Below are 13029 nucleotides of genomic sequence, written 5' to 3'. Positions count from 1 at the left end.
ACTCAAAGACGTAAAACAACTCCAGAGTTTTCTTGGAGTAGTAAATTTTTCAGGGATGTTCATTAACAACCTAGCAATGTACAGAAAGGTGTTCAGTCATTTGTTAAAAAAGGATGCTAGGTTTATATGGACCGATGACCATACTAAAGGGATAAACCAATTAAAAGAGATATGTAAGAATCTCCAAAAAATGGTTGTACCCTTAGATGAAGATGATCTGGTATTATTTACGGATGCCAGTGACGATTGGTGGACAGCAGTCCTTACCAAGATCACTCCAGATGGGGAAATACCATGCAGATACTGTAGCAGTCTTTTTTCAGAATCAGAGGCTATCAGATGACATATCAACGGAAAAGAATTTTATGCAGTTAAAAAGGCTTTTGAAAAATGACCATTATTTTTACTTGCTAAAAAATTCACTCTGAAAGTTGATAACACCCAGGTAAAAGCTTTCCTAAGAAATAAAATTGAATCTAAACCTGAGAAAGCTAGGTTATTAAGATGACAAGCATTATGTCAAAATTATATTTTTGATATTGTTATTATTAAATCTCATGAAAATATTCTTGCAGATTTCTTAACAAGAGATGGAAGGCAGTGACGTGGATTCCATCATGAAAATGCAGAGGCATCTCAGGGAACACCTTGGGTTGCTTCAAACCGAGTTCAACCAGTTAGCCATTAATGCTGAAATGACCGGCAGGTTACAACAAGCTGATCGAATCAAAGTATCTAATCGAATTACAGGATCTATGCAAGCTCAAACACAACTATGGGCTGCTATTCAAGGGCCAATTGTGAAGGCTATAGAGAAACCATTGGTTTCTCATAAATAAGGTATGATAAAACCATTGGTTTTACAAAAACAAGAAATACAACCACCGGTTGGAAAACAAGATGTTGAGGAAGCTAAAACTCAAAAAACAAGTGTTAATCTATCATCAGCTTTTGATGATCTGGATGAAGCAACAATTGATGAGGATTTCTCATCAAGTCAACCCTCCGCCTCTGGGGTAAAAGAAGAAGAGCTCAATTTTAGGCCCAACACTGACAAGGACAAATCTAAGATCGATACTAACCCAACTATTATTTCTCCATTTCAGGTTTATCAACAAAGGTGGGAGAAATTAAGTACAAGAAGTGAAATTAACCCTAACACTTGTAGGGTTGATGTGGCAGGGATATATCCAAGGGTTTGGCTAAAAAACAATGTCAATCCTAAGGATGTAAAGCTCTGGTATGAATTTGGAGCCTTGGCCTCAGTTTATATAACGTCACCAAGCTTCCCGGAGATATCACAGTTACCGAAATGGATTCAGGAAGCAGTCCAAGAAACATGGGCAAATAAATATCATTTGTCCAGAGGAGATGTGCTTGAGTTATACTTTTTCAGTGCAGCTCCGGAACCAACAGTGAAAAGATCACACGAACCCTTTCATTTCATCAAGCTAAGGAGACCTAATATAAATAGTCACATATTTATCAAGGATCCTAAAACTGAAGAAATACCCTTAGTGTCCACTTTCGGGGAAAATGAGATCTCAACCAGAAGGGCATGGGGTATTTGGGTCTGTCTTACTAAGATGGACAAAGTCAAGTTTTCATTTAAATTTTATCAGAATTCTGTGAATGGATCGTTCCTGTTAAACACAATGACAGGGAAAACTACAGCATTTGCGGAAGAACTCTTTGAAAAGAAGAGAAATCTTTTGTGGAACAACAAGATGTCGGGAGTAAAGAAACTCGTCGAAAATTTTGTAACATGGCTCATATTGGACGATGGTCAGAGAATATCAGCTCAGAATGCCCAAATCAGAAGGAGCCAGAATTTGGAAAAACCTTTAGACCCCGAACGGATCGAAAGGATTTTTCCGAGACAAGCAAAGGTGGACAAGGACCACTGAAGATGCGTTTTCACAGGGGCCTACTTCAAAAGCAAAAGATGCCCCGACAACAATAAAGCAAACATGTGAGGATAATAAAGTCAAAAAAAGGTGGCAGACATGTGATTACTCCACTAGTAAAAGATGCCATCAATAATGGCATAAAGAATACAAGGCAGCTGCCTCCTCCATTAGTAAAAGATGTCATCAATAATGACATAAAAAAATACAAGTCAGCTGTAAGATTTCCTGAAGTTTCTCGGTGAAACGAGTGGAACCTCAGCTATAAATACAAGTGTTCAAGGAAGCTGAAGATATCGATCATTCCCTTCAGTTTTCTTACAAATAAATTATTGTAATATTTTTCTTTCTATTGTATTAAGTTTTCTTTCATGTATTTCAAGAACAAAGATACTATAAGTAGCTAAACAAGTTGTCTTCTCCTCTTCAAAGGAGTTGATTTATGTAATAATATTATGTCTGAATAATTTCTTTAAAACCTCTTGTTCTTTCATGCTCATATTTTATAATTAAATTTATATATCATACGCCTTAAGGTAGAAAAGAATTAAGGCTGTGCTGGGTGTCGTTGAAGGAGCTTGTGCAGAAACTATCTGTTGCGACTGCGTGGTTGGAGTGTGAGGAGCACTTCGTAAAACTCGGCAGGTATGACCCGACGACATTTTGGTCAAAGAGGTATTTGAATTTAATTCATCTTACGGAAGCATGTTGGACCCTAATTCGGAGTATATCGGTTAAAAACCTTGTGTAACTGATAGTCTTGCATGATCGGGACTGGTTCGATAGGTTAACAATGCCACGTACAAAGGATTAGTTACTAAATAATATTTAATTCAAAAATAAGACCACTAGGGAGTTGAAATAAAGAAAATTGTGGTTAGGGAGTTAAGATAAAGTTGAAGGGTTGGTAGAGATTTTTAAATCATTTACCCCGGATAAATGACTTCCCTTTTTCGTTTTTGTTTTATTTTATTTTTAGATTACTTCCTTTCTTTTTTTTTTTTTGTGTTTTGTTTTTGAGACTGAATAACGACTTCAAAAATCCAATGAGAACACAAAATTATCACCTTTAAATCGCATTTCGACGTATGGACGTCTTTCTGTGAATGGAACGACGAAAAGTTTCGATCGAGAATTATTATTCGTCAAGAACGCGACAATCGAAACCCTAATTGAGTTGAGCATTTAATCGACAACGAAGTCTCATTAACTTCTCCAAATATTGTTTTTTTGGTGAGTGTGTCTTTCCCATTTTGCATTTGTTTTTCATTACTTTTTGATTTTTCGGAGCAGGTTTTGGAAGATTTGGCTTATCGGAAATGTCAGAGGCCTCGAGGTCTCGGGTCACAATAACCCTCGGACGCACAGGTCAGGTAGTAATCTGTTCGTCACTTTTCGAAATTTATCAACGATATCACGAATTTGCTCTGCCAAGATGATGCCAATATTTAGCCAAGTACAGATTTTTTCAGACCTTGATTGATTATGTGTTTAATAACTTCGATTGGAGTGAAAGATGTTAGTGGTGTTCTTTTTCCCTGGTTTTAGGTTTTTATGAACTTATGCGTTTGCTCAGTGATATGTGGCATCGTGTTCTTCTATTGCGTATATTTTGTAGGTGGTGAAAAGGGATGGAAGTTCATTTGATGGTGCTTATGCTGGTGCACATCCACATGCTGGAACAAAACGATCGGTTAGAGAAAGGCTTGGAAATTACGGTGATTCATCGGCACAGTTCAGTAACAAGAGGTGTTTGACATTTGCTCCTTGTCTGTCAGTAGATAAAGTGCTTAAATCAACTATTGATCTTCCTTTGTTCGACACGTTTTTGTTCTTTGCATTTCGCCATTGACATGAAATTGTAACACTTTTTAGTTGTTTCCTTTTCTGCTAGTGCAAATTTCACTTTTAGCAAGAATACTGACACTAAAAACTCGGCCCGGGCTATGCTACACTGGGTGTGCTTCACCCGGTGCAGCATCTGCCCTTCATTGGGCACGGGTCCCGAGCCCAATGAATGGCCAAGATTCCACCGGGTGAAGTTCACCCGGTGGAGCATAGTGCTTGCCTAAAAACTCCATATGTTGTATTTCCCAAAAAAAAAAAACCCTGCATATTGTTGTAAAATGTTTGCTGGGCAGATACATATAATTTTTGTTACTATCCTTTGCAGAATGAGGGGAGATGGTGGATCTATGATTGATGCTGATGGTAATTGGCTTCTTGGATGGTTAAGATTCCTTGTTGTTGCTAGAGTTATTGATGGTGTATAATATGATTGGTTTCATTGTTTCTTATTTTGATTGAATAAAAGATATCCGTCTTAGTAGAGATGATCTCCGGTACAAAATCATTCGAAAAAACATGCGCAAGCAAAGTCATAAGAGACTGCAGGATGGAGAAGATCTGCGCAACATCCTCTCAAGGCCTGCGCAATCTTCATCAAATAGTGTATCTGCATGGGAGAAGCTGCCTGAAACAAGGGATACTAGACCACGTTATTCGGAACCGAAGGATATTAGACATCACATTCCAGCGCCTAGGGATGATAGACAGTTAATGTCAGTCTCCAGGAGTTCTAGCCAACACTTGCCATTATCGAAAGTTCACCAACTTCTCAATCCTAGGGTACAACACATGCCTGATGCCAGAGAAAGTGGACGAATAGGTCTTGATCCAAAGGATAGCGGACGTCGTATGCCAGATATTAGTCGTTCTAGTATGATATCTGATGTACATGGCCCAAGAACTGCAAATAATGTAACCAGGGTGGAGCCAGGGATAAATTCTTCTTCTCGCTGGACCTTGGATCATTTAAGGCGAAGATCACCACCGGATGAAGTTTTGATGAGTTCTAGAGGTCTTCCTGCACCTGCAAGAGATGAAGAGCCAAAGAGAATGCATGCTGTTAGGACATTGGGTGATACCAGGTCGAGTACTCTTAAAGATCCTTTTGAGTTTTTAAGACCCACAAGTTCTTCATCTTACTTGACAAAAATGGCTCCACCTGTTGGATCACTGACGGCCAGGGCACCAATTGTCTCAACACTTCCTCTACCTAGCAGTCAAGTACAGAATACATCATATGTGGTACAGTGTACATAAAGTTTCCTGTCCTCTCCTGAGATAATTTTTTTTGCAGTACTTCTCACAAAGCTGAGTTTTCTTTCTTAATCTCTTGATTCATTGGTATACTACATGAGTGTGGCCGTTCATGTGAAAAGGTTGTGTTTATTGTTTATCTTGTATTATTCGCATGTGAAAATGACACCTGTTTGAAAACCATAAGATGGATTATTTATTAGAGTTTATGGTTTTCGGGAACTGTGATAAACAGTCTGGTTGTTTCTTCACCAGGGGGGAGATTATTTTTTAGGCTGCTAGTATATTGGCTGCAATTCAGATCCTCTGCACAATAAACTATCAATCTGTAAAAAAGCATGGTCTTACTAAAATCCTATTTATTTTATGTTAAGGCAGTTGCTGGGATAGCATTCTGTGAGCATTAAAAAGTCTTAATTTTTTTAAAAAAGCTTTTATGATCTCAAAGCTTGCACCTGAGGCCTGAGGCATCTTATACTCTCTCCAACTTTATAATTTGAAGTCTCTACTCCCTTTGACTGTATGATTGTATATATATGTTGAAGAGTTTCATTTCTTATCAATCGAGTATCATAAAACAATTCTTGTTTGCATTTGTTATAATTTGAGCATATATTCATATTTGATGCTATTATATCCTCATGGATTATGTATATCCTCATGGATTATGTATGAATACGGGGAAAATGAGTTTTCATCATACCATGCTCAACCTCCCCCCACCCTCCACAACACACGCACACACAAAAAGAGGAAATCCTCCACAAACCAATGGAACAATGAATGACACCACCGACAACTTCTGGCATTCAAGAAAAGTTTTAGGATATGGTTGTACTTTTGCAGCTTTACAAAGAAGAATACCATTTCAGTCATCCTATTTTATGCTTGCAGGCCGATGATCACCCTACTGTTGACATCTTTCTGAAGTCACTGGGCCTTGAAAAGTTTACCATTCTTTTTAAGGCTGAGGAGGTATGTAATTTCGGAAGATTTTATTTCTTCTTTCTTTTATTTAATGGTGCACGTGTTTTCTTTCACTTCCCAGAAGTCTTTCTAAGAACTAAAAATCTGAAGACAAATTATCATATTGCAAGAATGTTGAAGTATCATGCTTTTATGCACTTACTATTTATTGAATTTTTAGGCTGAAGTCTGATCCAGTCAATTTATTGTTCATTTATTTTTTGGCTGCGCCGTATATCATCCTAATGGTTTTGATTATCTAGTTTCTTTCAATGCATTTTCTTCCCTGGCATACTTTTCACCTAATAGACGTACTTCTTTTCTCTATTACCTAAATACAAGTGTCATTCTGCAGGTGGATATGTATTCTTTGAAGCGAATGACTGACAGTGACCTTAAAGAGTTGGGAATACCCATGGTAATAGCTTTGTCAATATCTGATTTTTCATGTCTTATTGCACGTGAAATCGATTTGAAAATTTTAAATATGTTGTGCATTCTTCCTCAAATAGTGTTTTGTTTGTAGAAAGACGAGGATCAGAGTGAATAGAAATTATCAGTTGTAGACAGTGGTTTTTGTAGAAAACTTGCTATAGTTGGTGGTTAAATCACATTGCAGACCTTACAGTGGGTGATTGCTCACTCCCAACTGAAAACATTTTCAAATTTTATGTATGATTTTATTGAAAAAATCAAGTATCAACCCTTTCTATCCATGACATTAAATCACTCGCGTCCCCGAGAGCCAACTGCTTCGCTCATACACTCAGTTGGCCTACTTTCGATGCATAAAAACAGGTACATTCTAAGTAAACCGCTCTGCTATAAATGTATAGCTTTCTTGTGGGTATGTGAAATCCAAAATCATTGACAATCCAAACAAAAGATTAACACTTTTTCTGAAGAGACAACTGAAGGCATCTTGTGGGTATTATTTAGCCTCTTTTGTGGTTATTATAGCAACTTTTACTCAACATTAGAATCAACAGTTCTTTTTTTTTTTTCTGAGAAAAGGGAAACCCTTCTGTCTTAGGAAAGATGCATCTCATGAATCTAGTTTTAACCGATGATGTGTTTCATCGGGTCTATCTTTCAAAATTTTCTTATCGAAGGCTCTGAATTTGCAGGGACCAAGGAAGAAAATCATGCTCGCACTGCAACCTCGTCTCAGAAAGCAACCATGATAAGTACTCTTGATACAAATGAGATTTGAGTGAAGCAATTGCACCATTCTAAGACGAAATGCAAATTTTTAATGCAAACCTTGTCTTGATTTGTCCTTCAATCGTTTTGTTGAATGTACCACCCCTTTAAGTTCATTTTATTGAGGTTGATGACATAATCAAGTAAAGGATTGAACTGTAACCGACTTGTCATGGTATTTTCGTTGCTGAAGCCTAAAAGTGATTGTTTTGATGGTAACTTCGTGTGACATGAGTAGAGTGCATGTTTGCTTCTGTAATGGTTCGTGCAAGAGTTGTTCTCCATTTTTGTTTTTCTAAAATCGATTGTCATAGTCGGTCTTATCAATGATTAATGTTGATTGATGTAGAAGACACAAGACGTTAGATGGAGCGATTTCCTATGTAAAGGCAATAGTCAATGCTCGTTTGGAACTTTAAGTTAAAAAAATGAGGTCCTTCAGTGTATAATTCGAGGCAAATAGGAGTATAATAACAAATTGTTCTTTCTTGTTGCTCGCTATGATAGATGGTTGGATATAAGCCCGAGTCGAGCTCGTTTGGATTATGTCTAGTCGAGCAAATTCATGAGCCTATTGAGTGGGATTGACCTCGGTCTTAATATTTGATGTTTCACTCTCTGGATTGCTGTATTCACACCGATACAAGTCAAGTATCTGCAATATTTCGTCGGCAATGAGTTTCTACCTGGTTTCTGGCTACGGACAGAAAAGTGATCAAGTGTATGCCGCTATCGACTGAAAGTTGGTCCTAGAATTAGATTGAGTGAATCTGAGTACCAGTCGACTGCTAACGATCCCCATATCAAAAAATGAGATGCTAGCATAAGAGTAGTACTCTAGCTCACACTATATCTAATGGTTTAGTTTTAATTTGGTTATATGAGGTCTAAAAAATATATGTGGACACACGTATGTTCAAATAAATTGTAAATCATTGGATTCAACATTAGAATATTATTGTTATGCTAGTATGAACTCAACTCGAAAACCTTGTTAGTTATGTGCATGTAAAGTTGGGAAGATTTCAAATTTGCTTTGTAGATGTGATAATTCACTATTTATATAACGTCAAAGCAGTGTCCCCAAATTCGTGCAACTCATTTATAAAAAGTAATGAAGCCCTTCATTATTTAGGCTTGCATGTTCTTTTGAGTTGGCCCCCTAACTAAAGTGTGTTTTAGGAATATGTTGAGAGGGTGACAACCCATATGTGGTGTAATACCATGAACTTTGTTTCAAGAATATTAGGGGAAAAAAAGGGTCCCCATTTGTGGTGTAACAAGATAAACTTGTGGGAAAATCGACCCAATCCATGTAATAATTTATATATTTTTTTAAAAAGTATGGGAGATAATGGTTGAATGGAGACCTTGGATATCGTACCTTGGTTCATCCATCACTAAATTCGAAGTAGCTGTAGTTGAGTCCAGCTCAATGTGAGTGAGCAAATCTGACAATACTATTTACGCGGTTATGGTTCGTAATTATCCCTTGCCCTCCTGCCTGTTCTGTTGCTGTATTCCTATATATATATATATATATATATATATATATATATAGCTAAGAATTAGATCATTATTCTCTCAAGTTCAAATTTTTATCCCCTGGAAACGAATAGGAAGAGATGTTTGGTTTCGAAAATGACTTGGCTGTGTTATCACGAGAAATCATACTAGAAAGTGACATTAACTAACTTCTCATTCATTGGTTGTGATCCAAACAGTGCTTATTGCTTAAGCTGATGAGGTTCTTCGGTCAAAAAAGATTATCAATCGTCCAAATTCAATATTTTCTTATGGACAATGCGTTCGACGCTATTCAATACATACGATGCGAAGCTAATGTTGCAGCTCTTAAGCCAGCGAAATTTGTCATTACTTATGTTCATAAAGTATGACATGATCATAATGGATTTCTTTTTTGATTACAAGAAGTTGTACTTAGTTGATAATCTCATTGAGTAATGAATTGGTTCCTTTTTCAGAAAAAAAACAGTAAAAATTAAAATTTAGATCTGGATTTAGTATTGGCCATTGGGTATGGGATAATTTTTAAAATCTGGTGTTTACCAGCCACACGCCCAAACCCATTGAGATATCACTTTTTTAAAAAAAAAAAAAAAGAAAAGAAATGAATGGAGAATCCAACTGGAATATGGCTGGATTCCTCCGAGGTTGTTCTGTAAAACTTGGTGTAATTTACCGATACGTGCACGGCCACTTGTCCAATTACTATAACCTTTATTTATGTTTTTATTTATTTTTTATGTATGAGTTTTATAGCACGACAATGAAATGTGTTCTATTTTTAAAAATGAAGGATGCCCTATCTTCTTAATCTTTTTAAAAGATTTTGTCTGTTAGATTTATAAAAAAAAAATGGAGCAAGATTCCTATGAAATAGTATAACGACGAGTTTGTTAACTTATATTTATAATAAAAATAATTATTTTGACATATATAAAAAATAATATTTTTTAGAGTTTGATCAAATTTGAAATTTGTCTCATAAAAACGAATCATGATACCGTTTTATTGATGCTTGTTTTGTGTAAAAAAAAGTTTTGGATTTTCTAATTACTCTACCAATTAGAGGTGCAAACGAATCAAGCTACTCGTGAGCAGCTCGATCAAAACTCGATTCGAGCTCGGTTTGACCGAGCTCGAGCTGGAGTATATATTAAATATGTGTGTTCGCGCGAGCTACTCGATAATATACATAATATAATATAAATATATATAATATAATGCATATAATATTATATATATTATTTATTTATTCATATTTATTTATTTTAATATATATTTATCTATTTTTTGAGTTTGAGCTCGAATTCGATTCGAGTAGCTGGAATTCGAGTAACTCGAAATATACACGAGTCGAGTTCGAGTATGAAATTAATTATTCGATCGAGCTCGAGCTCGAATAAACAAATATAAATCGAGCTTAAGCTCAAATAATATGATACTCGACCCAACTCGACTCATTTAACCCATAATATCGATAAACCATAAATTGAATTCATAGTTGAAATTTGGGAATGCTTTAATATAAATAATAGTATTTTTTAAAAAGAAAACATAGAACGAATGGGCTTTTGGCCGATTCGCAGAAGTGGGGCCTAAAATGATGACGCAAAAACAGACGAGAGACACACAGAGAACCTCGGTTACTGTGCCCCACAAGATATACTCTTATAAATGGTGAAGCACTGGAAAGATGAAAATTATATTTCAATTTCAAAACTTTTCTTTCTAATTTTTTTTTTTTAAAAAACAAAACAAAACAGAGTAATAATTCATGGCTTTTTCTTCTTGTAAGATAATTCTAGCTGCAATTCTACTCTTCTTCTTTGCTCAGGTAACCAACTTAGATTATTCTATAATTTTGAAATGTGAAATTGTAATTGCATTACAATATTTCAGGGTTATGAAATTATATTTTTTTCCCGCATGCATTTATCGTCTATTGGCGTGTGTTTAATTATCTTGTTTGCCCTGGTTTTGATTGTCGAAGGTGTCGTCTGATGTCGGAATTGAACGAGTAAAAGGTGCCGCTAATAGAAGGCTTTTACCGTATATAGGTATGTTTTTCTTTTTATTTTTTCCATTTTCCTTTTTTTTTTTATGAATTTATGTTTTACTATAGATCACGAGAGATTCTTTTGTCAAGAAGTTCAAAATTCTTTCAGAGTATGATCTTGGATGCGAGTATATAATTTTTCAGAATTTTTTCGCTATCCTAAAAATCTTCAATATTTAATGAATTACTTTTCAAAATTAGATAATTTTCCTATGAAATAAATCCAGCATATTTTTAGTGGGATATTATGGTTAACATAAAATGGGTTTAGAAAGTAGTTGAATATTTCCTCCAAATTAAGCATTCTTCGCTGGGACAGAGCTATAACATTTCATTAGGGGACGGAATTTCATTATTTTTATTTTTCAAAACATTATTAAAATAAATACCAACAGCATAAAGAACTTTTATCGAACAATTGTATGTTTTGATCAGGTGGTTTAGTAGTTTTTCTAAAAAGAATTTGTAATCATTATATTTAAGAAACCCATATTTAAGAATCAATAATTAATAATCAAAGACGCTATGACAGATTTGGACTAAATTAAAGGCAAACATAGTGCTAAAATTAAATTATTTTTAAAAGCAAATATTTTTTTAATGAAATAAGGGTAAATAAAAGAGATTCGGGGAGTCGGGGATTAGAACGGGCATACCGTACAAAAATACCGAATTATATCGATAACATATCGAAATTTTTTCGATATACAGATATTTTTTCGGTATATCGAAGTTTTTTTCGGTATCGGTATTAATATGGATTTTTTTCATACCAAAATTTCGAATTTTAGTATCGGTATCGGTATGAATTTTTTTTCATACCGATATTTTTGTTACGATATACCGAAAAACTACCTCTATCGGGAACAGTCGCACTCACTAACCCTCTTTGGCTCCGTCTCTGATTCTTTACACTACTTAAAACACTGAAAATGGTGCAGATTGTGGAGGATTATGCAAGGCGAGGTGCAGCTTACACTCGAGGCCGAATTTGTGCGCAAGGGCTTGCGGCACTTGCTGTGCCCGCTGCAAATGTGTGCCGCCGGGAACCTTCGGCAACAGGGAACTGTGTGGGACTTGCTACACCGATATGACCACACATGCAAACAAAACCAAGTGCCCTTGATTCGTGAACTCATAAGTAATAGCCTATGATTTTCTCTCATGTGCGCTTTTCAAATTTTTATATTTCAACATAAAGTAGCTACTATCCCCTAGCTAGCTATGTACGTAAGTTGTCATCTCTTGATTGTGGTGTTATTGCAAATCAGTCCTACAAACTTTGTTTGGCGACTGGCGCTAGTTCCACGTTATCGTATTCAATGTCGGAGCCAGGATTATTAATCTAATTGGAATGATTTGAACTCTGCAAGGAGTTCCATTCCATCTAAAAATATATCTGTTTGAAAAGGGTTGCATTGACAACTTACCCGATACTTTTACCGGGTCACTTGATATTTTGAGTTACCAAATGTTTTAGGCCCGACAAAGTATTCTTCAAGGCCCAATGTCCAAGCCTATTCTAGCGCGCTTCAGAAGCCGAAAATGTATTCATTGTTTTATGACACGAGAATCCATAGTCATTATTGTGATTGTGCGATAGGTAAATTTTCATTGCCACATAATATTTTGTAAATCATGCTAGTTAGGTAAATTGCATTGAGCAAAATTTTTGTAACAAATTTGTTCAAGAAGATCATGATAAGATCATGAATCGAACTTTAGATCGTTTGTCAACCGCTCATGGGTATCATTATTGACTTTAAAATTGAGTGGATATAAAGAAACCTATAAATTCTAATTAGATAATTAGAAGTTGGGATATAAAAATTTATATTAAATTATTTCCTTGATTCTACAATTGAAAAATCATTTCAACGTCATGATCTTTAATTTTTTTTTTCGGAAAAATAAAAAAACATATGTCCCATTTCTGAATGGGTCGGTGGTTGAGATTTTTTTGACGAGATCTTAATTTGGAGGACTCGCTTACGGCGTTCGGCTTATGTAATTGATTACGTAAATTTTGCATACGTCACGCATGACATCGACTATGACATAGTATGAGGCCCATTGCTGACATGTGTATTAATTAGGTGATATTTTATGTTTGGTGTCATGGTCATGTTCACAACATGTGGACGTAATCTTTAATAAATTTTTTATACGACGGTCCCTCAAAATATATAAATAAAATCTATAGAGTATCTATCCTAAGATAAATAATAAATTGTTTTAAAAAATAATTGTACTTTGATTTCGTTATTT

General features: G+C 35.4%; 2 protein-coding genes across 3 annotated transcripts; both read left to right on the top strand.

Moving 5' to 3' along the window:
* Window positions 1-2974: 2974 nt before the first annotated feature.
* On the top strand, window positions 2975-7427 carry LOC140871577 (uncharacterized). Of its 2 annotated transcripts, XM_073274147.1 has the most exons (8): window positions 2975-3084; window positions 3201-3280; window positions 3526-3656; window positions 4081-4118; window positions 4222-4997; window positions 5904-5984; window positions 6331-6393; window positions 7103-7427. In XM_073274147.1, exons 2-8 carry the CDS (start codon window positions 3227-3229, stop codon window positions 7157-7159), a joined length of 1200 nt encoding a protein of 399 aa, XP_073130248.1. In that variant the 5' UTR covers window positions 2975-3084; window positions 3201-3226; the 3' UTR covers window positions 7160-7427. The 2 variants fall into 2 exon arrangements, with proteins under 2 accessions (XP_073130248.1, XP_073130249.1); XM_073274148.1 differs by lacking the exon at window positions 2975-3084 and having other exon boundaries at window positions 3170-3275.
* Window positions 7428-10389: 2962 nt separating this feature from the next.
* On the top strand, window positions 10390-12815 carry LOC140871578 (snakin-2-like). The gene is made up of 3 exons (XM_073274149.1): window positions 10390-10539; window positions 10696-10762; window positions 11703-12815. Exons 1-3 carry the CDS (start codon window positions 10480-10482, stop codon window positions 11885-11887), a joined length of 312 nt encoding a protein of 103 aa, XP_073130250.1. The 5' UTR covers window positions 10390-10479; the 3' UTR covers window positions 11888-12815.
* The last annotated feature ends 214 nt before the right edge of the window (window positions 12816-13029 follow it).

Source organism: Henckelia pumila, unplaced genomic scaffold (assembly GCF_033568475.1).
Source record: "Henckelia pumila isolate YLH828 unplaced genomic scaffold, ASM3356847v2 CTG_461:::fragment_3, whole genome shotgun sequence".
NCBI classification, from domain to species: Eukaryota; Viridiplantae; Streptophyta; class Magnoliopsida; order Lamiales; family Gesneriaceae; genus Henckelia; species Henckelia pumila.
The sequence above is the reverse complement of the archived record's forward strand: the minus strand, read 5'-3'. Positions and strand labels throughout refer to the sequence as shown.